At 42.3% G+C, this 27,025-nt stretch overlaps 1 protein-coding gene across 7 annotated transcripts in view; it reads right to left on the bottom strand.

Moving 5' to 3' along the window:
* LOC134355428 (hepatocyte nuclear factor 4-gamma-like) overlaps positions 1-27,025 on the bottom strand; it is a 179,799-nt gene that overhangs the window by 16,949 nt on the left and 135,825 nt on the right. For 5 of the 7 annotated variants that reach the window (XM_063065340.1, XM_063065319.1, XM_063065303.1 and 2 more), the window contains 3 exons: positions 25,364-25,458; positions 11,281-11,387; positions 8,066-8,224 (listed from right to left, as the gene is read on the bottom strand). In XM_063065340.1, the coding sequence (XP_062921410.1) occupies positions 8,066-8,224; positions 11,281-11,387; positions 25,364-25,458 (361 nt within the window). The remainder of the gene's footprint in view (positions 1-8,065; positions 8,225-11,280; positions 11,388-25,363; positions 25,459-27,025) is intronic. The other 2 variants (XM_063065296.1, XM_063065310.1) reach the window with 1 other exon arrangement.

The following is a 27,025-nucleotide window of genomic DNA, read 5'->3' as shown; positions in this document are numbered from 1 at the left end:
AAGGTCGATGGGAACTAGACTGACACAGATTAGATGGGCCAAGGGCCTGTTTCTGTGCTGTAGTACTCTGTGATGTCCAACTTGGAGTGATACCAATGGAGCAATTTCCAACTCATTAACAAAACAATTGGAAGGCAATTGGAGGAGGAGAAGATGGCGGCACAACACAGCTTGCAGCAGCCACTCTGGTGAATGATATCTGTTATCTGTCAAGTAGGGTGCCATGCACAATCCTGATTTGATGGAGACAGACATGAGAGCACGGAGGAACATCTGTGAAACTTCTGAAATGCCTGCTTCGTTGCTGCTGCTACTGTGTGATCCAGATTCTCCAGAGGGGAAGGCCCCGAGTCCTCAGCTTTGCTTGTTGCTCAGCGGCCCAGGCAGGGTCGAAGCGCTCGGCAGAGATGGTGCTCGGTGCTCGGTGTTGGAGGGCTGGTCAGAAGCTCGAAGTTTTCGGATGGACTCAGAGTCGGCTGCGGTCAGGCGCTGCCAATGCATCGGCAAGTTGGCGGCGCTTGGAGTTCATGGCAGGGAGAGTTTCTCCCTTTTACCGTCTGCATGAGATGATGGGGCTATCGGGACTTGAGACTTTTTTTTTACCGTGCCCATGGTCTGCTCTTTATCAAATTACAGTATTGCTTTGCACTGTTGTAACTATATGTTATAATTATGTGGTTTTGTCAGTTTTAGTCTTGGTTTTCCTGTGTTTCTCTGATATCTTTCTGGAGGAATATTGTATCATTTTTTAATGCATGCATTTCTAAATGACAATAAACGAGAATTGAGTGTCCTCATAATCTAAAAAAAATCTTTTAAAAAAACAAAACAACACACACAAAATGCTGGAGGAATTCAGCAGGCCAGGCAGCATCTACAGAAAAGAGTAAACAGTTGGGCCAGTCAGGGCCCGAAATGTTGACTGGTTAGTCTTTTCCAGAGATGCTACCTAGCCTGCTGAGTTCCTCCAGCATTTGTGCGTGTTGCTTGGATTTCCAGTATCTGCAGATTTTCTTGTGCTTGTCATCAAAAACCCCATCAGTTTTGTCTCTCTTGAATTATTTTAAGCTTGTTTACTTAATCTGCCATGCTGTAAAATAAGACATGATGACACTGATTCAAAGTGAAAACACTCCCAACAGAGCATTCATTGATTTATACTCTCTTTCAATGCAGAATGACGTGATGAAGGTGGAAATCCCATTATGTTCATATTCAAATCCATGGCTGTGAGAAAGTCAATAGTAGACAAACCAGGCTGGCATTTAGTGGGGTTAATAATCAGCCCATGTTGCCTTAAATGCTTGAAAAGTGTTCAGTTTTAGATGTGTTGGCGACAAGTATGTCATCCAGGTAAACAGAAAGAAAATATAGGTCTTTTATCACAGAGTCTAGTTGCTGGAAGGTGTGTGTTGCATTTTTCAGCCCAAAATGGCGTGAGCAGAAACTCAAATAGGCCAAAGTTTTGGGAACGTCCTCAGTGCACACAAGCATCTGATGATAACCCCTGACTATGTCCACTTTAGAAAAAAATATCTTCCAGGTTAAGCATGCTGAAAAGGTGGGACAGGGTATTGAATGGGGGGAGGGGTGGTGAATATGTGGGACAGGGTATTGAATGGGGGGAGGGGTGGTGGTCTCGGTTAAGGCAGCAATAATCGCTATATGGCCAGCAACCATCATTGGATTAGGGACCATATGGAGAGGAGAAGCCCAAGGGCTATTCAGTCTGTGTACAATGCCTAGCATTTCCACGTTAGCAAACCCGGTCTTCACGCTGGCCAGATTTTCCTTAACTGTGTATTAGTGAGGGCTACGCAAACTTGATCAAGCATTTGTTGCATAAAGAGTTCTTTACAAATAAAACAAGGATGGTGATTGCCCAGGAGAGATGGTATGTAGCCCATTAGTTCTGAAGGCTGAGCAAGGACAGCAACTGATGTGCTCAGTCTCAGACAGTCCAAAGGTCTGTAATAGGTGAGTTTTCAGAGTGGCATATTTATGACGTGCAGGCTGGTGTGGTAGACTCACCACTCTGGCTGCAATGGAACTACTTTGCAATGCTACGGGTCAGTAAAATTTGGTATTGTCCATGGTGATTTCTCGCAGAACAAACTGGGCTCCCCCCTGTGCAAACCATGCAATAGCAAACTGCTCCCAAAACTCCGACAGCCTCAAAGTGACTGTGCTAGTCAACCTGTCGCTCAGTAAATCTGGATTTGTCCCATCATGGTCGGGGTCACCAGTGTAGGATTTTGAGAATAAAACATGTGAGAGTCATTTTATGTGCTTAACAAAAGCTGCATCCCTTTACTTCCATTATGAACAAACCAAAAGCATTACCTTACACTGACGTCATTACATCAGACAGCGTCTCTTAAAGTGAACATAACAACTCAATGACAGTGTTTGTGAATTACGTAGAACAGTTTCTATTATGAGCAATATGTGTCATCTGTTACCCATTACATGAGTAAGCATGTTTATGATATGAAAACCTATAGGTTCCAAAACCTATGGACTCGTATTCAAGGACTCTGTCACTCAGTTTCTTAGTATTATTTATTTACTTACTTATTTATTATTTCTATTACCATTATTATTTATTTTCTATTTGCACAGTTTGTCTTCTTTTGCACATTGGTTGTTTGTCTTAAGTTGTGTGCAGTTTTTCATTGATACTATTGTACTTCTTTGTTCTAATATGAATGCCTGCAAGAAAATTAATTGCAGGGCAGTGTGTGGTGACATGTACGTACTTTGATAGTAAATTTACTTTGAACCTTGAAATGGAAGAATTGTTTGAGATCTTGTCCGGGTCAGTTAAATGGTCATTATAAACACTCCAGTGGAAGGAGGAAACCTTAAAAATCATCATTGCTTAATTCCAGCACATAAGCTGTCATTTTACATAATACTGGTGATTAAGTAATGTTTCAGCATAACTGGAGTTAAGTGAAAGGCTCCACATCCCATTAATCACTTCAATTACAGAACACTTCATGAAGTTGTTCCTTTCCATGCATCGGGTGGTACTTTTCCCATTTCCATAGCATTTGACTGTATTTTTTTTGTTACGAGGCTGAGTTATTAGCTGGATACTCAATCCAGCATGGATGAACTGCATGAAATGAGCAGGTGGGATTCGAACTCAGGACCCTTCACCTCGAAGTCCGGTGCTGATGCCACTACACTGGCAATCATGAAGTAGTTTAATGAAATCAGTTCATAGGTGCTATGGTATCTGTGTAAAGGAACGGTATTTCTAGTAGACAATTTCAGTTTGAAATCATTGCATGTGAGTTTACTGCAAACTGCTCTTTTGAGCACTTGTCAGCAGGAGAAATAAGCGAACTTTGCCCGACGTTGGCTCATTGTCACACTCCAAATGAGATCAATCCCCAACAAGTTCAGGTAACAGAACTCGGTGCTGGCTGGCTTCTTACACATCAGTTTTACACCACAAAGCATGTCAGCACATTCAGTTCGGCAAAAGTTCATCAAAAACCTTTTGGAAGAAAGCCAGTGCTTATTGTACAATGAAAAATATGGATGTATAGTATTTAGCTACATTTCTGGAAACAATTCAATCTGCTTCAATTTGTACATTTATAAAAGGTGCTTTTAACATACTGCAACATTCTGCAAGCTTCATAAATTGATGCAAGACCCAGCTACATGGCCAAAAAAGAGGAGAAATGGGAAGAGTGCATAAAAGCTGAGCCAAAAAGCTTTTATAGATATGTAAAAAGGAAAAGACTGGTAAAGACAAATGTAGGTCCCCTGCAGACAGAAACAGGTGAATTGATTATGGGGAGCAAGGACATGGCAGACCAATTGAATAATTACTTTGGTTCTGTCTTCACTAAGGAGGACATAAATAATCTTCCAGAAATAGGAAGGGACAGAGGGTCCAGTGAGATGGAGGAACTGAGTGAAATACATGTTAGTAGGGAAGTGGTGTTAGGTAAATTGAAGGGATTGAAGGCAGATAAATCCCCAGGGCCAGATGGTCTGCATCCTAGAGTGCTTAAGGAAGTAGCCCAAGAAATAGTGGATGCATTAGTGATAATTTTTCAAAACTCGTTAGATTCTGGACTAGTTCCTGAGGATTGGAGGGTGGCTAATGTAACCCCAATTTTTAAAAAAGGAGGGAGAGAGAAACCAGGGAATTATAGACCGGTTAGCCTAACGTCGGTGGTGGGGAAACTGCTGGAGTCAGTTATCAAGGATGTGATAACAGCACATTTGGAAAGCGGAGAAATGATCGGACAAAGTCAGCATGGATTTGTGAAAGGAAAATCATGTCTGACGAATCTCATAGAATTTTTTGAGGATGTAACTAGTAGAGTGGATAGGGGAGAACCAGTGGATGTGGTATATTTGGATTTTCAAAAGGCTTTTGACAAGGTCCCACATAGGAGATTAGTGTGCAACCTTAAAGCACACGGTATTGGGGGTAAGGTATTGGTGTGGGTGGAGAATTGGTTAGCAGACAGGAAGCAAAGAGTGGGAATAAACGGGACCTTTTCAGAATGGCAGGCGGTGACTAGTGGGGTACCGCAAGGCTCAGTGCTGGGACCCCAGTTGTTTACAATATATATTAATGACTTGGATGAGGGAATTAAATGCAGCATCTCCAAGTTTGCGGATGACACGAAGCTTGGTGGCAGTGTTAGCAGTGAGGAGGATGCTAAGAGGATGCAGGGTGACTTGGATAGGTTGGGTGAGTGGGCAAACTCATGGCAGATGCAATTTAATGTGGATAAATGTGAAGTTATCCACTTTGGTGGCAAAAATAGGAAAACAGATTATTATCTGAATGGTGGCCGATTAGGAAAAGGGGAGGTGCAACGAGACCTGGGTGTCATTATACACCAGTCATTGAAAGTGGGCATGCAGGTACAGCAGGCGGTGAAAAAGGCGAACGGTATGCTGGCATTTATAGCGAGAGGATTCGAGTACAGGAGCAGGGAGGTACTACTGCAGTTGTACAAGGCCTTGGTGAAACCACACCTGGAGTATTGTGTGCAGTTTTGGTCCCCTAATCTGAGGAAAGACATCTTTGCCATAGAGGGAGTACAAAGAAGGTTCACCAGATTGATTCCTGGGATGGCAGGTCTTTCATATGAAGAAAGACTGGATGAACTGGGCTTGTACTCGTTGGAATTTAGAAGATTGAGGGGGGATCTGATTGAAACGTATAAGATCCTAAAGGGATTGGACAGGCTAGATGCGGGAAGATTGTTCCCGATGTTGGGGAGGTCCAGAACGAGGGGTCACAGTTTGAGGATAGAGGGGAAGCCTTTTAGGACCGAGATTAGGAAAAACTTCTTCACACAGAGGGTGGTGAATCTGTGGAATTCTCTGCCACAGCAAACTGTTGAGGCCAGTTCATTGGCTATGTTTAAGAGGGAGTTAGATATGGCCCTTGTGGCTACAGGGGTCAGGGGGTATGGAGGGAAGGCTGGGTTCTGAGTTGGATGATCAGCCATGATCATAATAAATGGCGGTGCAGGTTCGAAGGGCCGAATGGCCTACTCCTGCACCTATTTTCTATGTTTCTATGTTTCTATGAAACGTATAAGATCCTAAAGGGATTGGACAGGCTAGATGCAGGAAGATTGTTCCCGATGTTGGGGAAGTCCAGAACGAGGGGTCACAGTTTGAGGATAGAGGGGAAGCCTTTTAGGACCGAGATTAGGAAAAACTTCTTCACACAGAGAGTGGTGAATCTGTGGAATTCTCTGCCACAGCAAACAGTTGAGGCCAGTTCATTGGCTATATTTAAGAGGGAGTTAGATATGGCCCTTGTGGCTACGGGGGTCAGGGGGTATGGAGGGAAGGCTGGGGCGGGGTTCTGAGTTGGATGATCAGCCATGATCATAATAAATGGCGGTGCAGGCTCGAAGGGCCGAATGGCCTACTCCTGCACCTATTTTCTATGTTTCTATGTCATGGGGTGTGGAAAATTTATAAAGAGATAAAGGATGAGAAATTCTAAGCAATAAATCCACAGCCATTGAAACCTAATGTCAATGGCAGAACAATGAAAGGAATCCACAGAAATCACGGCCACAAATGATCTGGACCATTCAGTCCCAGATGTGAAGAGTGTGGCCAAGCAGGGAGTTTATTGACAAAGGACAGAATTTGAAACTCAGTGTATCTGTCATGTGATGTTATGAGGATGATATTCAAGAGAACCCAGCAGATTTGACCTTACCACGAGAACATAAGGCACAGGAGCAGAATTAGCTCATTTGGCCAATCGAGTCTGCTATGGCATTTCATTATGACTGATCCATTTCCCACTCCAACCCATTCTCCTGCTTTTTTCCTGTAACTTTTCATGATCTAACTAATCAAGACCATAAGATATAAGAGCAGAATTAGGCCATTTGTCCCATCGAGTCCGAATCGCCATTTCATCATGGCTGACCCATTTCCCTCTCAGCCCGATCTCCTGCTTTCTCCTCATATCCCTTCATGCTCTGATCAATCAAGAATCTATCACCCTCTGCCTTAAATATACCCAATCACCTGGCCTCCACATCCGCCTGTGGAAATGAATTTCACAGGTTCACCACCCTCTGGCTAAAGAAACTCCTCCTCATTTCCATTTTAAATGGACGTCCCTCAATTCTGAGGCTGTAGCCTCTGATCCTAGACTTCCTCAACACAGGAAACATCGTCTCCACCTGATTCTTTCCTCCTGATTGAGATCATACATAACCAGATCAATGCATCCTATCTCAAGGCTGGGTGGGATACACAAAGTTCGTCTCCCATGAATTGTTGTCCATGGACCACAATCATCATAAAATAACAGTTAGCTATTTAATACTAAAAAACATCCCATATCTTGTAAAACGAATACATAGTAAAAATGGCAAGAGACCTGAAATAAATCAACGGGGACTCTAATACATGGGAAAAATATTCAGAAATGGAATGTTTGTACTGATATTCATGTAAAAATCATACAGATCACATAGCAAAGCAATATGACTAACCAGCAAGTTTACAAATGATACACGCAAAGATCCTGATGTACTAGATAGAACTTTTTGGACCGGTCACGTTGAACTTATTTAACGTAACAGATGACCAATCTCTTAATTATTTTCCTCATTTTACCTGTGAGAAATATCTACTAATTTTTGTAGGATTTTCCATTCAAGGGCACTGGTGTTTCCTTGCCAGGCTATGATACAGCCAGTCAATATATTCTCCAGCACATATCTATAGAAGTTTGTCAAAGTTTTAGATGCCATGCTGAATCTCTGCAGCTCCTAAGGAAGTAGAGGCACTGCCATGCTTCTTTCGTAATTGCAATTACATGGTGGGCCCAGGACAGGTCCTCCGAAATGATAACACCGAGGAAGTTAAAGTTGCTGACCCTCTCCATCTCTGATCGTCCGATCAAATGATATGAATTTCAGTGGAATTGTCTATCTTCAATATCTACTTCAAACTGGTTGACTATCTGGATTACAAGGTTACCTCTACTTTTGATCAGTCAAAATACTTAATCGTTAATTAGTCTTGTAATTTGGTATTCAAAGTAGATCAAGTGATACAAATTCCACATTTTCTTCAATTATAGTATGAAATGCAGTCATGCCACACGTCAGCACTTACTGCTGATTGCTATTGTCCCACTATCAGAAAGAAGAGTGAGGGGTCAGCCAGCAGTGGGGCTGAGTTCACTGGCATAAAGAGCGATCTGCTTCTCTAGGTTCATTAGACTATCAAATAAGTTTTACAAACATTCACCGGTTTATTAAAAACTACTGACTCTTGCATGTTATTCTATATTAATTTAATTACTTGAACTTAGATGCTCAAACTGTCAAAAAACTCGTCAACTTATCAATATTCGAGAGTGCTTGATCCTATTCAACAAATTAAGCACTATATTTATCCAGTATTTATCAATGTAAGGTCAGATGGATGTATGAGCAGATATATAAACAATGTACATACATCTGATAGAGTAATAAGCTGCAAAAAAACTTTTCAGTATACAGCTAAATAGCCATCTTAGAAGTGTTCACCCTACCTGATCATCTAGCGGCAGTTCACAGAAAGCTGGGATGTACTTAGCCCATTCCACCAAAACCAACAACTGTTCTTTCATTGACTCACAGACGTCACTAATAGTAGCAACTTTCTTCGTGGAGATGTCTGTGTTCGCTGCAGAAACTGAGAGGGTGATCTGCTAGGAAACAAAAAAAAAAACCACAAACCTCACCAAATTAAATTACAGCCCAGGAAACATTAATTGTTTTCACAAGCAGTTGCTGTTCCCAGAACACAATCCAAAGAAGCACTCATGCAGATAATTAAAAAACCAAACGAGATTATTTTTGCTCCGCTAGTGACTAATGTGAATGGAAATGCAGAGCCGGTTGTTTCCCCAACATCAATGGGATTTTGAAACTGTCCGTAAGCAGGCTTTTGACTTTCAAAAAGATTCGTGGTTTCAATAGTATGATACCATTCAGAAACAAAACCTGGGAGCCAAAAAAAATCATTCAATAAAATGCATTTAGTTCATAATAAATGCCAGGAAACCATATCACATGAATTCCATAAAAGTCAATTAATACTGGAACTTAAATATTTAACACTAACTACCACCACTCCCTTAACAAGGTTTTTGTTCTACTTGATTATATATCATGCAAATTATTTGCCAAATTGCCCGCACTTTTCATTTTTCTATTGGATACAAACATCGAATTTAATTTAGATCTGTGCGAAAATTACTTGTCCAACATCAAAAGCTATAACTAAATGGTATAAGATTTTTGGGGAGCTAATATATCATGGGTAAATATTTGTTTGCTAAATTAACAATGATCAATTTATATGATACATAGCAAGTCACTTATTTTCAGCAGAACTCCTTGGGATAGTCTTAAGGCTCTAAAAGACAGTATATAATTGTAAACCTTTTTTTTTCAACTGCAGTGTCCAAGGCATTTCTTCATATTATTGGTGGTCTTACACTGTCATTTAAAGGTGGCAAATCACCATGATTTATCTGCGCTGACATCTTGCCTTCTAAATGTAATACAAGCGTATAGGTCAAATTGCAATCTGAGGTATGTGCTCTGTGAACTGTGTGTGTGCACATTAAAAATGGTGCATGTCACGGTGCCTTTATTCTGGTAACAAAAGAGCTTCACACACTGCTTCTTCCAGCAGAGTCAGTCTGTTGACCGGCCTTTGAGGAGAACCCCAACCAAGAGCACCAGAGAGAAATGGCATGGTGTTGTTTTCTATAGCAGTTGTGTGCTTGTCAGAAATAGAGGGGCTCATACTGAGACAGGCCATCAAAGCAGTACTGTGCTCTCCAGCCTTTATGTACTATTTTGAAGGGCTAAAGGAAGGCACAGTGATGAGACACTAGTTTCCACAACCACCAAATTAAAAGTGTCTATGTAAACTATTTGTGAGTCTGTGAAACAGGACCACATCTAACTACTTCAGGAGAGTACTAGTGAGACACTAAATGCCCCATTGATTTGCTTGGATTTAGTACAGTAAAATATTCATTTATTATTTATCATGACACACGAGGAGGCCATTTGGCCCCATAGTTTTATTCTGGATCCCTAAAGAGCAATGTCACAAACCCATTACTTTCAGTCCCCCATTGTTCCATTCCTGAGAACTCTTTGCAACCTAAACTGTTCGTAGGTCTGAAGTGAAGAAAAGAGAGTATACAGAATACTCCTACAGCATACAGAAAAGGAGAATATAGAGGTAAGCAAAATTATGAGGGTATTATAGATAGGGTAAATGCATGCAGGCTTTTTCCACTGAGGTTGGGTGGGACTACAACCAGAGGTTATGGGTTAAGGGTGAAAGGTGAAACATTTAAGGAGAACATGAGGGGAAACTTCTTCACTCAGAGGGTCGTGAGAATGTGGAGTGAGCTGCCAGCACAATTGGAGTATGCAAGCTCAATTTCAACGTTTAAGAGAAGTTTGGATGGGTACATGGATAGTAGGGATGTGGAGGGCTGTGGTCCCAGTGCAGGTCGATGGGAGTAGGTAGCTTAAATGGCTTCAGCATGGGCCAAAGGGCTTGTTTCTGTGCTCTGTTCTTCTATAGCTCTATGAGTGTGAGATTGATGATTACAGGAACAGATATGACGAAAGACCGAGTAGACACAGGAGAAGAAGCACCAGCCAGCCGCACTGACTCAACGGGTGAGCTTATCAGTTTGCTCAGTGCTCCCAGCTCTGCTCAGCTCAGAACATTGTGGATCGGGGGGGGGCAGCGAGAGGCAGGGAGAGAACAGCCATCCCCATTCACCCCAACAGTCCCATCTATATGTATGGATTGTTCTTTAATTCTGGTGCTCATAACCTGGAATAAACCCATATCCTTCCTTATTTTCCAGTAGCCCTGCTGCTTATTCACTATCACATGGCCACTGTCTCCCCTTTTGATTGTACTGCCACCTCTACACTAAGGGGCATTTTACAATTAACCTACCAGCACATCTCTGTGATGAGGGAAAAAACTGGAGCACTCAGCCGAAGGCCACAGACAGTCCTCCATGGACAGTCCCTGCAGCTGAGAAGCAACAATGCTCATTGCTACACATCATACTGTTGCCTGATGTGGGTTTTATGGAGGTAAATGGTCATAAGACAAAGAAGCAGAACTAGGCCATTCAGCCCACCAAGTCTGCTTCAAAATTCGATCATGGCTGATTTGTTTTCCCCCATAATCTTTGATGCCCTTACTAATCAAGAACAAGTCAACCTCTTCTTTAAATATACGCAATGACTTAGCTTTCATGGCCATCTGTGGCAATTAATTCCACAGATTCACCACCCTCTGGCTAAAAAAGTGACCAAAGAACCAAAGGGAACTGCTGGACACATGGAAGAGAGTACATTACAAGAGTACAGGGAATTACGAAACAATTCAATTCTGTTGGAACAATTGAGATTCACAGAACACTGGCTAACCATAGCATTGTACTTCAGACAGATTCAACATATCTCTGAAGGTTTTGACTGGAAATCTTGTTTAATCAGCTGCAGGAGTTTCTCAGGAGTTCTCCTGATCATCTGGACTGAGCAAAACTCTGTTTACACGGCACAGATATGGTGCTGACAGGAAAAGCCACCAAAGCTATTTCTGGCACTTGGACCAAGAACTGACATCCAGAAGGGTGAGGGGTGACAGCAGGGAGCATCAGCAGACATGAGGAGGAAAAAAATCGATGTCTTGGTTCTGTCTGTAATCTACCTGATGAGAGAGGATTTCGGCTTGAGCCAGCACGTTGATGGAGGGTGAGCTGCCAGTCTCGTAGCTGTTCCTTTTGTTGCTTATACGATCTCGTTCATTTTGCACAGCTAAGGAAGAAACAATTTTGTTAAGCATCAAAGAATCCATCTGAAACCAGGAATACCTTATGTATTTATTTTGATATCAAAAAGCTGCTTCATTGGTGACTCTAATGATGTTTTCTCTTCCGAATGGTTCAATGATCATTGATGACAGATACTCTATTCCCACAGGGATAAGCTAGCCACCAGCATATTGGTTAAGTTTTGCATTATTTAAAACTATTAATACTGTCTTCCTTTCCTGGTCATAAAATATATTTTGTTAAAACAACATTGTTCTATGATCTATTACATATGCTATGTTCCATTACATGTTCCATGTTCCATTACAAGTTCTGTGTTCTATTACACGTTCCATGTTCCATTACAAGTTCTGTGTTCTATTACAGGTTCTATGTTCCATTACAAGTTCTGTGTTCTATTACAGGTTCTATGTTCTATTGCACAGAGAGCAACAGGTGTATGGAATGCCCTGCCAGAGGTGGAGTTAGCGGTAGATACCTAAGGGACACTTAGAGACTCATAGGCAGGCACTTGGATGATAGAAAAATAGAGGGCTATGTGGGAGGAGAGGATCTTAGAGTAGGTTAAAATGTCGGCACAATATCGTGGGTCAAAAGGCCTGGACTGCGCTGTAAAGTTCTATGCTATATAAATCCATTGTTTAGGCCATTCAGCTGTCTTCAATGAAAGTTTAAAATATGATTTACAGTAGCTTTAATTCTGGTGAAGCTCTGTAACTGTATTCTGTTACTTCTAACAGTCTAAGGGAATAGCCACAGAAACAGATTGTTCTATTGTTCTATTCAACAAGATTACCATAGTATTCTCAGCAGCTGTAACAGAAGAGATGAATCATTCCTTTCAGAACTGGGCACTCTTAACTTGTGGGCACAGTACAAGATGAATTCTATAGATACAGCAAGCCTTATTCATGAAATAATCATACGGCTGGCCTACTGGTTAGAATTGGCCTTGTTTAAATCAGGGTAAAGGTGAGTTGTTTTTCCAGATCTCTCCCACACCGCCAAATACGTGACTAACTAAAACAAATTAGAGTAACTCCTTGGTCAAAGAGAAGCATTTGTGTTAATCCAACAGAGTGCAGTGAGCCAATAAACGTTCCTAATTTTTGAAAAAATTTCAACCACATTCCATAGACCACAAGACCCGAAGCATTAGATACCATCAAAATACCTTGGACACTCTGCCCAAGACATGGCAAGGGTCAAACGCAAAAGCTGTTGTGTGACAGGAGTCAGAGCTGTGATCAGATGGGATGGGATAGTAATCAGAGGTCACAACCAAAACTGGAGGGCTTGGAGAAACATGGGGCTTGTGGAAAAATCATTGTAAGTATATAATCTAGAAAGGATTTATGCAACGATGGTTTCAAAGTCAGAAACCTGTTCAGCCTGGCCTACCAAAAAGCAGAACTCACAAATGTCTCATGTGCCATGAAAGAGGTATGTTTCTCTCAGGCCATGAAGGAAAATCATAGAGACAGTAGCTGAGCACACACTGTACACCACTGAATCTGTGTGGAGTTGCATCTCCATGCACCTGTGGCACTAATAAGGATACAGAAGGGGAACTGAATATTTTGTACAAAGTCACTGGTTTTATTTCATTAAAACATTCTTATCATGTGCTTAAGGACTGCATTAGATGGTAAAACATCCAGGACCATGAATTTAAAAGTAGTATAATCTGTTGAAAACCTGTTTAGTAATATTAAGGCAATTGTTAGTCATAAGATTTAATTACATATGGTGAAAACAGTGCAGAACACATGCCAGTTAATACAGGGCATATCTTCCACAAAACTAACTGGTACTTAGCAAAGCAAATATTAAAGTCAAAATTACTTCTGCTTTTCTTTGTTTTGTCTTTAATTAACTTCCTTTATTTTAATTTTAGCAATTTATGGAACTCCAATCTATTTTCCAGATACTTCTTGGTTAATCGACAAATTGATACATAGTAATTATACTTAAATAAATAGTTAAATAAGTAATGTTTTGTGTGTGTTGCTTTACCAGTTCTGTTGTCCACTTCAACCATTCATACTTAACCACTGCATTGCAACAATTAACATTGGGTCTTAATTTCATTACTCCACTTGAAAAGCTTTAAACCAAATTTAACAAGCTTTAAAAAGATTATTTTGCCTGAAATGCAAGCACAGAGCAACAGAATAAGAGTATTTGCTACACAGCAATTACAATGGATTGATGTTGGTCTAAATATTAAGAGGAATAGATAGAGTGGACAGCCAGCGCCTCTTCCCCAGGACACCACTGCTCAGTACAAGAGGATATGGCTTTAAGGTAAGAGGTGGGAAGTTCAAGGGGGATATTAGAGGAAGGGTTTTTACTCAGAGAGTGGTTGGTGCGTGGAATACACTGCTTGAGTCAGTGGTGGAGGCAGATACACTAGTGAAGTTTAAGAGACTACTAGACAGGTATATGGAGGAATTTAAGGTGGGGGTAATATGGAAGGCAGGGTTTGAGGGTCGGCACAACAATGTGGGCTGAAGGGCCTGTACTGTGCTGTACTATTCTATGTTCTATGTTCTATAAATAATTCACACCTGATAATTTCGCTGCTATCAAATTAAAAATGCACTTTGAAGGTGGGCAGATGGGGTAAGATTAATGAGTAATGCAGTTGGCATAGAGTAATGTGTGACTCTATGAAACACAGGAACAACCAATTATGGGTCATTCAGCTGGACACTGTCCATCATGTGCCAAGCTATGACATCATTTGCTATGCAATACTGCTTCAAAGATTGCCTCACATTGTCTCCCTTACAGGACAATTGAATGATGCTTTACTGAGGTCTCACTAACATAAATCTCAAACTTATCTGCAAGGCACTCCATGTCCACAATACCAACTTTCTTCCAACCACTGGTCCAACTTATTCAGCCCAGGTGCTGATGTCCAATTGCCTGAATCTCCATCATTCTAAATACCATGAACTACCACCCCCCCCCAGATTACCCCAGTGACCTGATTCTCTGGGACCACAACATTATAAGCATCTGGATCTCAACACCACTTCCCTGATGGCCAACAACACATTCACCCCTCTTTCCAACTTTCCAATAATGGCTCCATCCCATCTCCTAAACCTCCAATGTGGCACACCACCACCCTGACCCTCCTCTCGCACCAGATCTATTCCCACTCCACACTTTCTGGCCTCTGTGATTAATTTGTCTCATATTATTTTCTCAGTGCCAGCCAAGGCTTCAGATCCTACATTCCTTGTGGAGACATTTAAAAAAAAAACCACAGGCGCTGGGATAAGGAGCAAAAATAAACCACTGGAGGGTGAAGCTGCCTTTGTGGAGGCAAAGGGATGGTTAAAGTTCTGGTTGAAACCCTGGTTCAGAACTGAAGGGGAGATATGAAACAGAGGCTCCAGGTTATAGGCAGAACCAGATCGGGATGGGAAGGAGTTGGGGGGAGTGGGTTGACGATGTGCTGAGACAGAGTCTGGAAGTCAAAGCTTATTGTCTGAAGCCCTAGGTCTGCGTGTCTGCACAACTGGGGAAGGTGAAAGCCCAATGTCTGCAAGCCCACGAGTTCGCTGGAGGCTGGAGGCTGGAGATCAACAGGGCTTGTTGCTATTGCTGTTTTCTTGCTGTAATTTGTTGCTGTTGTTTGCTTTGTTCTGTGAACATGGTATGTTGGTGCTAGGATGTGTGGCAACACTTGCGGGCTGCCGCCAGTGCATCCTTTGGTTGCTTTGGTTGTGAATGCTAATGGTGCATTTCACTGTTTGTTTTGATCTACATGTGATAAATAAATGAATCTGAATCTGTCATTTACCTCCTTGGGTGATAACACTACCCCCTCCCCTACATGATTCCATCTGCCCATCATCCCCGCTCAGCCTGCCTGTCGCCCACCAGCTTTAGTCTCACCGTTCCCTCTTCTGTATCCTGCCTATTATTTCCCAGCTACACTCTCAGTCCTGGCTCAGAGAGTCGACCTGAAAAGTCTGACCATCCTTCTGCTTCTACAAGTACTCCCACATCCTCCAGCAGACTATTTTTTTTTTGCTCCTGCTGTTATTGCATTGTACAGGCACTTTTGGAATGAATTTAACCAAATTATATTTTTGAGAGCAGTAATCTTTTGGAAATGGTTGTAAATTGGAACGAAATGAGTAGCCCCTGGATTCTAAAGCCACAGAAGGTGGTGGGGGGGGGGTCCCATTCACAAGGCCTCAGATCAAGATTGAGCATGTCTGCCTTACTTGCCTCCTGTAACTCTCAACCAAAATCCAAGGAGCTAAAAATTGCAATTCCAGAGTATCTGGGACAGATTGGACCAGGATGAATGGATTGGGAGAGTTGGGGTGGGAGCAAATCAACTCAACTCAAGTCAAGTCACTTTTTATTGTCATTTCGACCATAACTGCTGATACAGTACACAGTAAAAATGAGACAATGTTTCTCAGGACCATGGTGCTACATGAAACAATACAAAAACTACGCTGAACTACATAAAACAACACAAAAACTACACTAGACTACAGACCTACCCGGGACTGCATGAAGTACACAGAACAGTGCAGGCATTACAATAAATAATAAACAAGACAATAGGCACAGCGTAGGGCAGTAAGTTGGTAGTCCGATGGCTTGGGGGAAAAATTTTTGGATAAATAAACAGTTGAACGGCGGCGTCCAGGATCATTGGTCTCCTTGCTCAGACTCATTGCTGGGTTGCTGAAGTGATGGGATTGGAGTTGGGTTGCTTGCTGGATTCAGGATGTCAACCTGAAAAGTCCGAGCATTCCTCTGCCTCCACAGGTTGGGGACGGGATCAGGGTGGCGTAGCTAATTGAGAGTGGTGGCATGGGCAGGAGGGTCAAGATCATTTGGGCAGCCATTCAGGGTAATGGGTAACAGATGGTAGGGAAGGGAGAAGGGGAATGCAGCCACATCAGGATGGAGAAAACCACTCACTACCGAGGAAGACTAATGCACTTCTTATCTGCATTATCCAGCTAAGTACTGTCTCTGGTGTACGAGGCCCAAACCAACCAAGGATCTCAGCTACACAGAACGGTCTTTTGCAACCAATGTCAAAATATGTGCACAGGGTTGTATATGATGACACATATGTACTTTGAACTCACATCACAATACATACGGTACACTGTGTGTCATGTACACAAGAGGGCCAGGAAACAACAGCTGAGTAATGCACTGAGCAAATTGACTTGGATGATGAAATTGATGGCTTTGCTGCAAAGTTTGCTGACAATATGAAGCTAGGTGGAGGGGCAGGTAGTTTTGAGGAAGTAGAGAAGTTACTGAAGGACTTAGACAGATTAGGAGAATGGGCAAAGAAATGGCAGATGGAATATAGTGTCGGGAAGTATATGGTCATGCACTTTGGTAGAAGAAGTGAAAAGGTTGACTATTTTCTAAATGGCGAGAAAATACAAAAAACTGAGGTGCCAAGGGACTTGAGAGTCCTTGTGCAGGATTCCTTAAAAGTTAATTTGCAGGTTGGGTCTGTGGTGAAGAAGGCAAATGCAATGTTAGCATTCACTTCAAGAGGACTAGAATACAAAAGTAAGGATGTAATATTGAAGCTTTATAAAGCACTGGTGTGGCCTCACTAGAAGTATTGTGAGCAGTTTTGGGCTTCTTAGAAAGGATGTGCTGAAACTGGAGAGAGTTCAAAGGAGGTTCATAAAAATGATTCCAGGATTGAATGACTTGTCACATGAAGAGCATTTGATGGCTCTGGGCCTGTATTCATTAGAATTCAGAAGAATGAAGGGGTGACTGCATTGAAACTATCGAATGGTGAAAGACCTTGATAGAGTGGATATGGAGAGGACGTTTCCTATGGTGGAGGAGTCTAAGACCAGAGAACCTAGTGTCAGAATAGAGGGGCGTCCTTTTACAGTGGAGATGGGGAGGAATTTCTTTAGCCAGAGAGTGGTGAATCTATGGAATTCTTTTCCACAGGCAGCTGTGGAGGCCAAGTCTATATGTATATTTAAGGCAGAGGTTGATGAATTCTTGATTGATCAGGGCACGAAGGGAGACAGGAGATTGGGGTGAGAGGAATATTGGATCAGCCATGGTGAAATGGCCTAATTCTGCTCCTACATCTTATGGTCTTATAGTCAATCAATTGGCTGTTGACATTCTGAACTACACAGTAGAAATCCTAGGCCCAAGGATGCAGTGGTTTACTACAGCTCAGTGCAAGGAACCTACCCACAAAATGAGCCACCACCAACCTCATGGAGATATTTCAGACCGTGGGAGCAGCGAGTAAGCACCACTAGGATTCTGGGGTTCTGATTGCTGTTGTGAGATGCAACACATCTCAGGATCATCCATTTAAGATGGAGCAGAGGAATCCCTGAAATGAGAAGATGCACTGCTCTTCATGGGGTTACACCACTGGAAGATTTATGGATGAGCTCCTCAATCCTCTCTTGCTGTGAGGGTTCCCAGGGAAAAGCATGGTGTTCCCTGTGGTTAACTCATCTCGGGCTATTTCCTCAGCGCTTCTGGCCCAACGAAGGGCTGACGTGCCCACAAGTGCTGCTCAGCATTTGAGACAAGGCACATGCCAGTCCCAGGGGCGGCAGTATCATAAAATTCTAAATATGGATGTTTTACCCGCAACTTTATTAGTATCTGTGAGTATTTATTTGAGTCTTCCTGGGCCATCTTTTGCTATAGTGTACCTACAATGATGAAGCAAAGGATGAAGAATGATGGGGTCTCTCTTCCTGTGATTCAGGAGAGAAAGAAGCTTGTGGTGCTGCACAGAATGCTAGGTAGCCATGACAGTCAGTAACCTCCGATAACCTATGTTATCCATATAACCATGTGTCATCAACAATGTGTTACTGACAAACACAGAGGGCAGTAACCTCTGATAACCTGTCCTTTGAAACCATGTGACATTTCTCCTGGAAGGGCAGGTGAAATTGGTGGCTGAGGACTATTTGGCCAGTGACAGGAGGGAGTTCAAGTAAAATGTGGCATTGCTGTGTTCCTGAAGGGAAAGCAGAAATGAGTTATACACGTGACTGTGAAGGAAGCTGACTAACAGAGCAAGATGATGAGGTGGAGCCCCTGCCAACCAAACAGCACCACAAAGGAAGGTCAATGTAACTGCTTCTATGGAGATACATAGGCATTACCAAGCTGAGGGAGACAAGGAAAAGAAGGCAGGTGCCCAATGTGTTAGCTTGCTGCCTCCACCACCCAACACCTGCTCAGGATGTGGGCTACTCTGTAATCCTGGAAACCCACAGAATGGATAATCAGTTTTCATCTCTCACTCTCCTGGTACCTAATCTCCATTATCCTACAGGAAGACCTTTATGTCTAAAGAAGTGAAATTCCCCTTTCTTTAACTTGGTAAACTACAGAACAAGTGGTACAAATGCAAAAAAATGATCAATAATCAAAGCAGGAAGACAGCAATTTAAGCAGCATCTACGGAGAGGAATGGACAGATAACATTCAGGTTAAGACCCCTTCATCTGGATAAAAAGTTCCTCCAGCAATTTGTTTTTTGCTCCAGATTCCTGCATCTCTATAGAGTTTTGTGTCTCCAATGGGATCAATTAGTCATTCAGCAAACTTTTGGCAAATTAAATGTAAGAACCAAGTACAGGTATCCCCTGCTTTTTGAAAGTTCACTTTACGCCACTTCGCTTTTACGAGAGACCTACGTTAGTACCTGTTTTCGCTAACCAAAAGAAATCCGAAGAGGATTTTCACTTTTACGAAAAAAAGGCGAAAAGCGAAAATAGCGTTCAGCGTTTGTTTTGCAGCGAGCCCTTATAGAGGCACCGCGCACCCCGAGCAGCGAGAGTGGCGCCACCAAGCACCTTCCCCGGAAACTACACTCAGCATCTCAGCATCAAACCAACATAGCTTTGAACTGCGTGAGATTTTCACTGCGATTGACAGTGCTGCAATGATTACAGAAAAGTATGACTTTATTTTTGAAAGGGCACGCAGGTTTAGGGCAGGTTTGCAGGATGTTTTGAGTGCTTACAGAGAACTGTATGATAGAAAAATGCATGAACCTTCCAGTGTTCTCACTGCGTTCCCAATTCTGGTAAGTGAAACTACACTGTACATACATTATTTCTACTTTATATAGGCTGTGTATTTATCATATCATTCCTGCTTTTACTATATGTTAGTGTTATTTTGGATTTTGTGTTATTTGGTATAATTTGGTAGGTTATTTTCTGGGTCTGGGAACGCTCAAAAATTTTTGCCATGTAAATTAATGGTAATTGCTTCTTCGCTTTACGACGTTTCGGCTTACGGAAGGTTTCACAGGAACGCTCTACTTTCCGATAGCAGGGGAAACCTGTATATTCCTTTTTGTTATTAACCTCTGTACTACTCTTGAAAAGTGCATATTAAATCATGTTTTGAAAGTTGCCCAAAGATTTCCATGCAGTTCGGTTGCTGGTGGCCATATTCTACCAGTACCTTAGCCGATGGGAGTCTAAGTTTGAGAAATCAGCAAACTAATAAGCACCACCATCTAGAGGCCACATAAAAACAGGACATTTATTTTCTGTTTTAAGTACAGCAGTGCTGGAAATTATTTCAAGGGCGCCACGGTAGTTTAGCAGTTAGCTCAACATTATTACAGCTCTGGGCATTCCAGATTGAGATTTCATCTCCAGCACAGTTCTGTAAGGAGTCTCTGTATGTCTCCCCTGTGGAATGCATGGGATTCCTCAGGTGCTCCAGTTTCCTCCCACAGTCCAAAGCTGTACTGCGTAGGTTAATTTGTCACTGTAAATTGTCAAGTGATTAAAGATAGAAACACAGAAAACCTGCAGGACAATACAGGCCCTTCAGCCCACAATGCTGCTCCGAACATGTCCTTACTTTAGAAATTACCTATAGTTACCAATAGCCCTCTATTTTTCTAAGCTCCATGTACCTGTCCAGGAGTCTCTTAAAAGACCCTATTGTATCCGCTTCCACCACTGTCACTGGCAGCCTATTCCACGCATTCACCACTCTCTGCATTAAAAACTTACCCCTGACATCTCCTCCGCACCTACTTCCAAGCACCTTAAAATTGTACCAACTCGTGTTAGCCATTTCAGCCTTGGGAAAAACCCTCTGACTATCCAGCTTGATCAATGCCTCTCATCATCTTATATACCTCTATCAGGTCACCTCTCATCCTCTGTCACTCCAAGGAAAAAAGGCCAAGTTCACTCAATCTATTCTCATAAGGCATGCTCCCCAATCATGGCAACATCCTTGTAAATCTCCTCTGCACCCTTTCTATAGTTTCCACATCCTTCCTGTAGTGAGGTGATTAGAACTGATCACAGCGCTCCAAGTGGGGTCTGACTAGGGTCCTATATAGCTGTAACATTACCTCTCAGCTCTTAAATTCAAACACACTGTTAATGAAGGCCAATACACCGTATGCCTTCTTAACCACAGAATCAACCTGCACAGCAGCTTTGAGTGTCCTGTGGACTCGGACCCCAAGATGCCTCTGATCCTACACACTGCCAAGTCTTACCATTAATACTATATTCTGCCATCATATTTGACCAACCAAAATGAACCACTTTACACTTACCTGTGTTGAACTCCAGCTGCCACTTCTCAGCCCAGCTTTGCATCCTGTCAATGGCCTGCTCTAACCACTGATAGCCCTCCACACTATCCACAACACCTCCAATGTTTGTGTCATCAGCAAATTTACTAACCCATCCCTCCACTTTCTCATCTAGGTCGTTTATAAAAATCACGAAGAGGAGGGGTCCCAGAACAGATTCCTGAGGCATACCACTGGTCACCGACCTCCATGCAGAATATGACCCGTCTACAACCACTCTTTGCCTTCTGTGGGTGAGCCAATTCTGGATCCACAAAGCAAGAACCCTATGGATCACATGACACCTCACTTTCTCAATAAGGCTTGTATGGGGTATCTAATCAAATGCCTTGCTGAAATCCATATACACTACATCTACTGTTCTACCTTCATCAACGTGTTTAGTCACATCCTCAAAAAATTCAATCAGGCTCATAAGGCATGACCTGCCCTTGACAAAACCATGCTGACTATTCCTAATCATATTATGCTTCTCCAAATGTTCATAAATCCTGCCTCTCAAGAAGATATTTTCCCTCAACTTACCAACCACTGAAGTAAGACTCACTGGTCTATAATTTCCTGGGCGATCTCTACTCCCTTTCTTGAACAATGGAACAACAACTGCAACCCTCTAATCCTCCAATACCTCTCCCGTCCCCATTGATGATGCAAAGATCATTACCAGAGGCTCAGCAATCTCCTCCCTTGCCTCCCATAGTAGCCTGGCGTACATCTCGTCCAGTTCTGGAGACGTACTCAACTTGATGCTTTCCAAAAGCTCCAGCACATCCTCTTTCTTAATGTCTATATGATCAAGCTTTTCAATCCACTGTAAGTCATTTCTACAATCTCCAAGATCCTTTTCTGTGGTGAATACTGAAGCAAAGTACTCATTAAGTACCTCTGCTGTCTCCTCCGGTTCCATACACACTTTTCCACTGTCACACTTGATTGGTCCTATTCTGTAACGTCTTATCCTCTTGCTCTTCACATACTTGTGGAATGCCTTGGGGTTTTCCTTAATCCTGTCCGCCAAGGCCCTCTCATGGCCCCTTCTGGCTCTCCTAATTTCTTTCTTAAGCTCCTTCCTGCTAGCCTTATAATCTTCCAGATCTCTATCATTACCTAGTTCTTTGAACCTTTCGTTAGCCTTTTTTTGCTTCTTGACCAGATTTTCAACAGCCTTTCTACACCACGGTTTCTGTACCCTACCATCCTTTCCTTGTCTCATTGGAACATACCTATGCAGATGCACCTCAAATATCCCCTGAACATTTGCCACATTTCTGCCGTACATTTCCCTGAGAACATCTCTTCCGAATTTATGCTTCTAAGTTCCTGCCTGATAGCTTCATATTTCCCCTTACTCCAATTAAACACTTTTCTCACTTGTCTGCTCCTATCCCTCTCCAATGCTATGGTAAAGGAGATAGAATTGTGATCACTATCTCCAAAATGTTCTCCAACTGAGAGACCTGATACCTGACCAGGGTCACTTCCCTATACGAACTCAAGTATAACCTCTCCTCTTGTAGGATTAATCTACATATTGTGTCATGAAACCTTCCTGAACACACCTAACAAACTCCACCCCATCTAAACCCCTTGCTCTAGGGAGATGCCAATCAACATTTGGGAAATTAAAATCCCCCACAACGACAACCCTGTTATTATTACACCTCTCCAGAATCTGTCTCCCTACCTGCTCCTTGATGTCCCTGTTACTATTGGGTAATTTATAAAAAACACCCAATAGAATTATTGATCCCTTCCTGTTTCTAACTTCCACCCACAGAGATTCAGTAGACCATCCCTCCACGACTTCATCCTTTTCTGCAGCCGTGACGCTATCTCTGATCAACAGTGCCAAGCCCCCAGCTCTTTTGCCTCCCTCCCTATCCTTTCTGAAACATCTAAAGACTGGAACTCTACATAACCACTCCTGCCCCTGAGCCATCCAAGTCTCTGTAATGGCCACAACATCATAGCTCCATACTGATCCATGCTCTAAGCTCATCTGCTTTGTTCATGACGTTTCTTGCATTAAAATAGACACATCTCAACCCATCAGTCTGAGCGTATCCCTTCTCTATCAACTGTCTATCCTCCCTCTCGTACTGTCTCCAAGCTTTCTATATTTGTGAGGCAACCGTCTTTTCCTCCGTCTCTTCAGTTCGGTTCACACCCCCAAGCAAATCTAGTTCAAACTCTCCCAGTAGCCTTAGCAAACTTCCCCCACCAGATACTAAAAGCTTTTTTAGTATATAAAGGGAAAACGAGAGTTAGGGGTAGATATTGGACAAACAGAAAATGAAGCTGGAGATGTTGTAATGAGAGATGCAGAGATGGCAGAGGAAGTGAATGCATATTTTGCATCAGTCTTCACAATGGAAGGCACCTGCAGTATACCAGACATTCAAGAGTGTCAGGGAAGTGAAGCATGTGCAGTGAAAATTACGACTGAGAAGGTGCTCAGGAAGCTTAATGGTCTGAGGGTGAATAAATCTCCTGGACCTGATGGAATGCACCTTTGGGTTCTGAAAGAAGTAGCTGGAGAGATTGCAGAGGCATTAACAATGATCGTTCAAGAATCGATAGATTCTGGCATTGTACCGGATGACTGGAAAATTGCAAATGTTACTCCACTATTTAAGAAGAGTGGGATGCAGCAGCAAGAAAACTATAGACCAGTTAGCCTGACATCAGTGGTTGGGAAGCTGTTGGGAAGTTAGTGATGAGATTACGGAATACCTGGAGGCACATGACAAGATAGGCCAAGGCCAGCATGGTTTCCTGAAAGGAAAATCCTGCCTGACTAACCTACTGGAATTTTTTGAGGAAATTACAAGCAGGGTAGACAAAGGAGACGCGGTAGATGTGGTGTACTTGGATTTCAGTAGGTCTTTGATAAGGTGCCATACCTGAGGCTGCTTAGCAAGATAAGAGCCGACGGAATTACAGTAGAGTTACTAGCGTGGGTAGAGCATTGGCTGATCAGCAGAAAACAGAGTGTAGGAGTAAAGGGATCCTATTCTGGCTGGCTGCTGGTTAACAGTGGAGTTCCACAGGGGTCCGTGTTGGGACCGCTGCTTTTTACAATGCATGTCAATGATTTGGACTATGGGATTAATGGATTTGTGGCTAAATTTGACAATGATACAAAGATAGGTGGAGGAGCAGGTAGTGTTGAGGAAACAGAAAGCCTGCAGAGAGACTAAGCTAGTTTAGGGGAATGGGCAAAGAAGCGGCAAATGAAATACAATGTTGGAAAGTGTATGGTCATGCACTTTGGTGGAAGATATAAACAGGCAGACTACTTTTTAGATGGGGAGAGAATTGAAATGCAGAGATGCAAAGGGTCTTGGGAGTCTTTGTGCAGGATACCCTAAAGGTTAAGCTCCAGGTTGAGTTGGTGATGAAAAAGGCGAATGCAATGTTGGCATTCATTTCTAGAGGTATAGAATGTAAGAGCAGGGATGTGATGTTGAGGCTCTATAAGGCACTCGTGAGACCACACTCGGAGTACTGTGCGGAGTTTTGGGTTCCTTATTTTAGAAAGGCTATACTGACATAGGAGAGGGTTCAGAGAAGATTCACAAGAATAATTCCAGGAATAAAAGGGTTATTGTATGAGGAACATCTGGCAGCTCTTGGGCTGTATTAACTGGAGTTCAGGAGAATGAGGGGGGATCTCTTAGAAACATCCCAAATGTTAAAAGGTCCGAACAGATTAGAAATGGCAAAGTTATTTCCCATGGTAGGGGATTTAGAACAGAGATGTGGAGAAATTAGTCGGGGATGGTAAGTCTGTGGAATTTGTTGCCACGAGCGGTTGTGGAGGCCAAGTCATTGGGTGCATTTAAGGCAGAGATAGATAGGTTCTTGATTATCCAGGGAATCAAAGGGTATGGGGTGAAGGCAGGGAAATTAGTCGGGGGTGGTAAGTCTGTGGAATTTGTTGCCACAACGGTTGTGGAGGCCAAGTCATTGGGTGCATTTAAGGCAGAGATAGATAGGTTCTTGATTATCTAGGGAATCAAAGGGTATGGGGTGAAGGCAGGGGAGTGGGGATGACTGGAAGAATTGGACCAGCCCATGATTGAATGGCGAGGCACACTCAATGGGCCAAATGGCCTACCTCTGCTCCTATATCTTATGGTCTTATGATTAAGTTAGGGTTAATCAGGGTTGAGGGGTCGCTGGGGTGGCAAGGCTTGAAGTGCCAGAGGGGCCTACTCCTCGCTGTATTGCTAAATAAAAAATATATATATACATTTTTTTTTTGGTTAGTGATTCACTTGATCATCCTTTGACAGTCTTACCTTCTTTCTTCATCCCAGCTCGAAAACATTTCTTCAATCTGCAATATCTGCACTGGTTCCTCTTGTCTTTGTCAATAACACATTGCCGATTAAACCTGAGGGTTCACATAGCATATAACTATCAGCCAGAATACAGTCAGCGCTGTCAGTGGGATTTTAAAATGACAAGTCGTCAAACTGAAAAAGACGGATGCCAAGAAATTCAATAACGTTATCAGCATTATGCAATCGAAAATAATTTTCTTCCCCGAAGTGAAATGCGATAGCGACCGTTTCTGGACTGCATTACGTCACTCTGAAAGCTCCACTCGAAACTTTCTAGTTGAGTCAGTCTCTGAGTATGTGAGTTTCGAGTCAGGGATGCACAGGAGGACATTATTCATTGTGCAGCACTCCAGGGAAATCTGAACTACATTGTTATATCTGCACCAGTCACTTGGCATGCACAAGACAATATGGTCAGACTGGAGCGACACCGGAATGGAATGTCTACAAGGTAAGTAAATTATCAACATTTACTCTCAGCCCATTCTGCACCCCTAATTGATTTCCAGCCTGCACACATCTCTGAACTTCCCTCACTTCCAAAAAAAATCACAAGTCTTAATCTGCCTGTCTCATTACATTCCACTTCTGATTCCCCAGACTGATCTCCCTGACCTATCTGGCTTCTATCCCTCTTCAAATAATGCCTGTTCTCAAACCTTTAACTTTTAAGTCTCAGTTGAGCCTCCTTGAAAATGTGAATTTTCCAACTTTAGTATAATTTTGCCCTATATTTTTTTCTGTCAATTAGTCTGAGCTACCGGACACAATCTTGCTTCTAGCTGCAACGTAACCCAGACAAAAAGGATAACCAGCCTCTAACTGCCTTATTAACCCAGTCTCATCCTGGAACAAATATTCCCTATGCCTTATCAATTCCTCATACCACCTTCTCTTTATACCCATAATACCCTCTATACCTAAATATGCCAACTCTCTGAATTAGAAATATTAACTGCTTCTCTTTCCAAAGATGCTGTTTTCACTTTTAATTTTCAGCATCTACAGATTTTTTATATATATTCTCAACCTTCAAATAATTCTGCTTCCAAAATTCCAAATGGATTTTCAAACATCAGCAGATCAAATCCACTAACCTTTAAATAATATCAATTTACTATAATTTCCAAAAATAGTCTCTGATTTACCCACCCTTCAAACAAAGAACATTCCAACTTTCCACCCCTCAAGCAATACTTCTTCCTACACACCCCACCAATCAAGCAACGCTTCCTCAAACCCTGTCCTTGATATAAATGCTGCAAACCTTTGGACCTTACAAGGTAAGCTAAGCGCTATTCCTTCCTCTTAAAAATGACTGATTCCGAAGTGCTAATCTTCAAACCATGATGGTCACAATGCTCCAAACCTAAAACAATATCAGTTCTAATCTTCCCCCTTGAAAAAAATAGACAGGCTCCTGTCTCCTTCTCTTCATATAGTGCCAGCTCTATTTCACCAATCTTCAAATAAGACATGCTATCCTTCCACGAATATCTATTCTGAAACTTAAACTTTCAATCAACACCTTCAAACAATGTTTGATCCTATTCTGTACTCTTTAGAACTGAACTGTTTAGAGCAATGGCTCTCACACATTGCATGGTGTGAAATAAT

Source organism: Mobula hypostoma, chromosome 1 (genome assembly GCF_963921235.1).
Source record: "Mobula hypostoma chromosome 1, sMobHyp1.1, whole genome shotgun sequence".
Taxonomy (NCBI): domain Eukaryota; kingdom Metazoa; phylum Chordata; class Chondrichthyes; order Myliobatiformes; family Myliobatidae; genus Mobula; species Mobula hypostoma.
The sequence above is the reverse complement of the archived record's forward strand: the minus strand, read 5'-3'. Positions and strand labels throughout refer to the sequence as shown.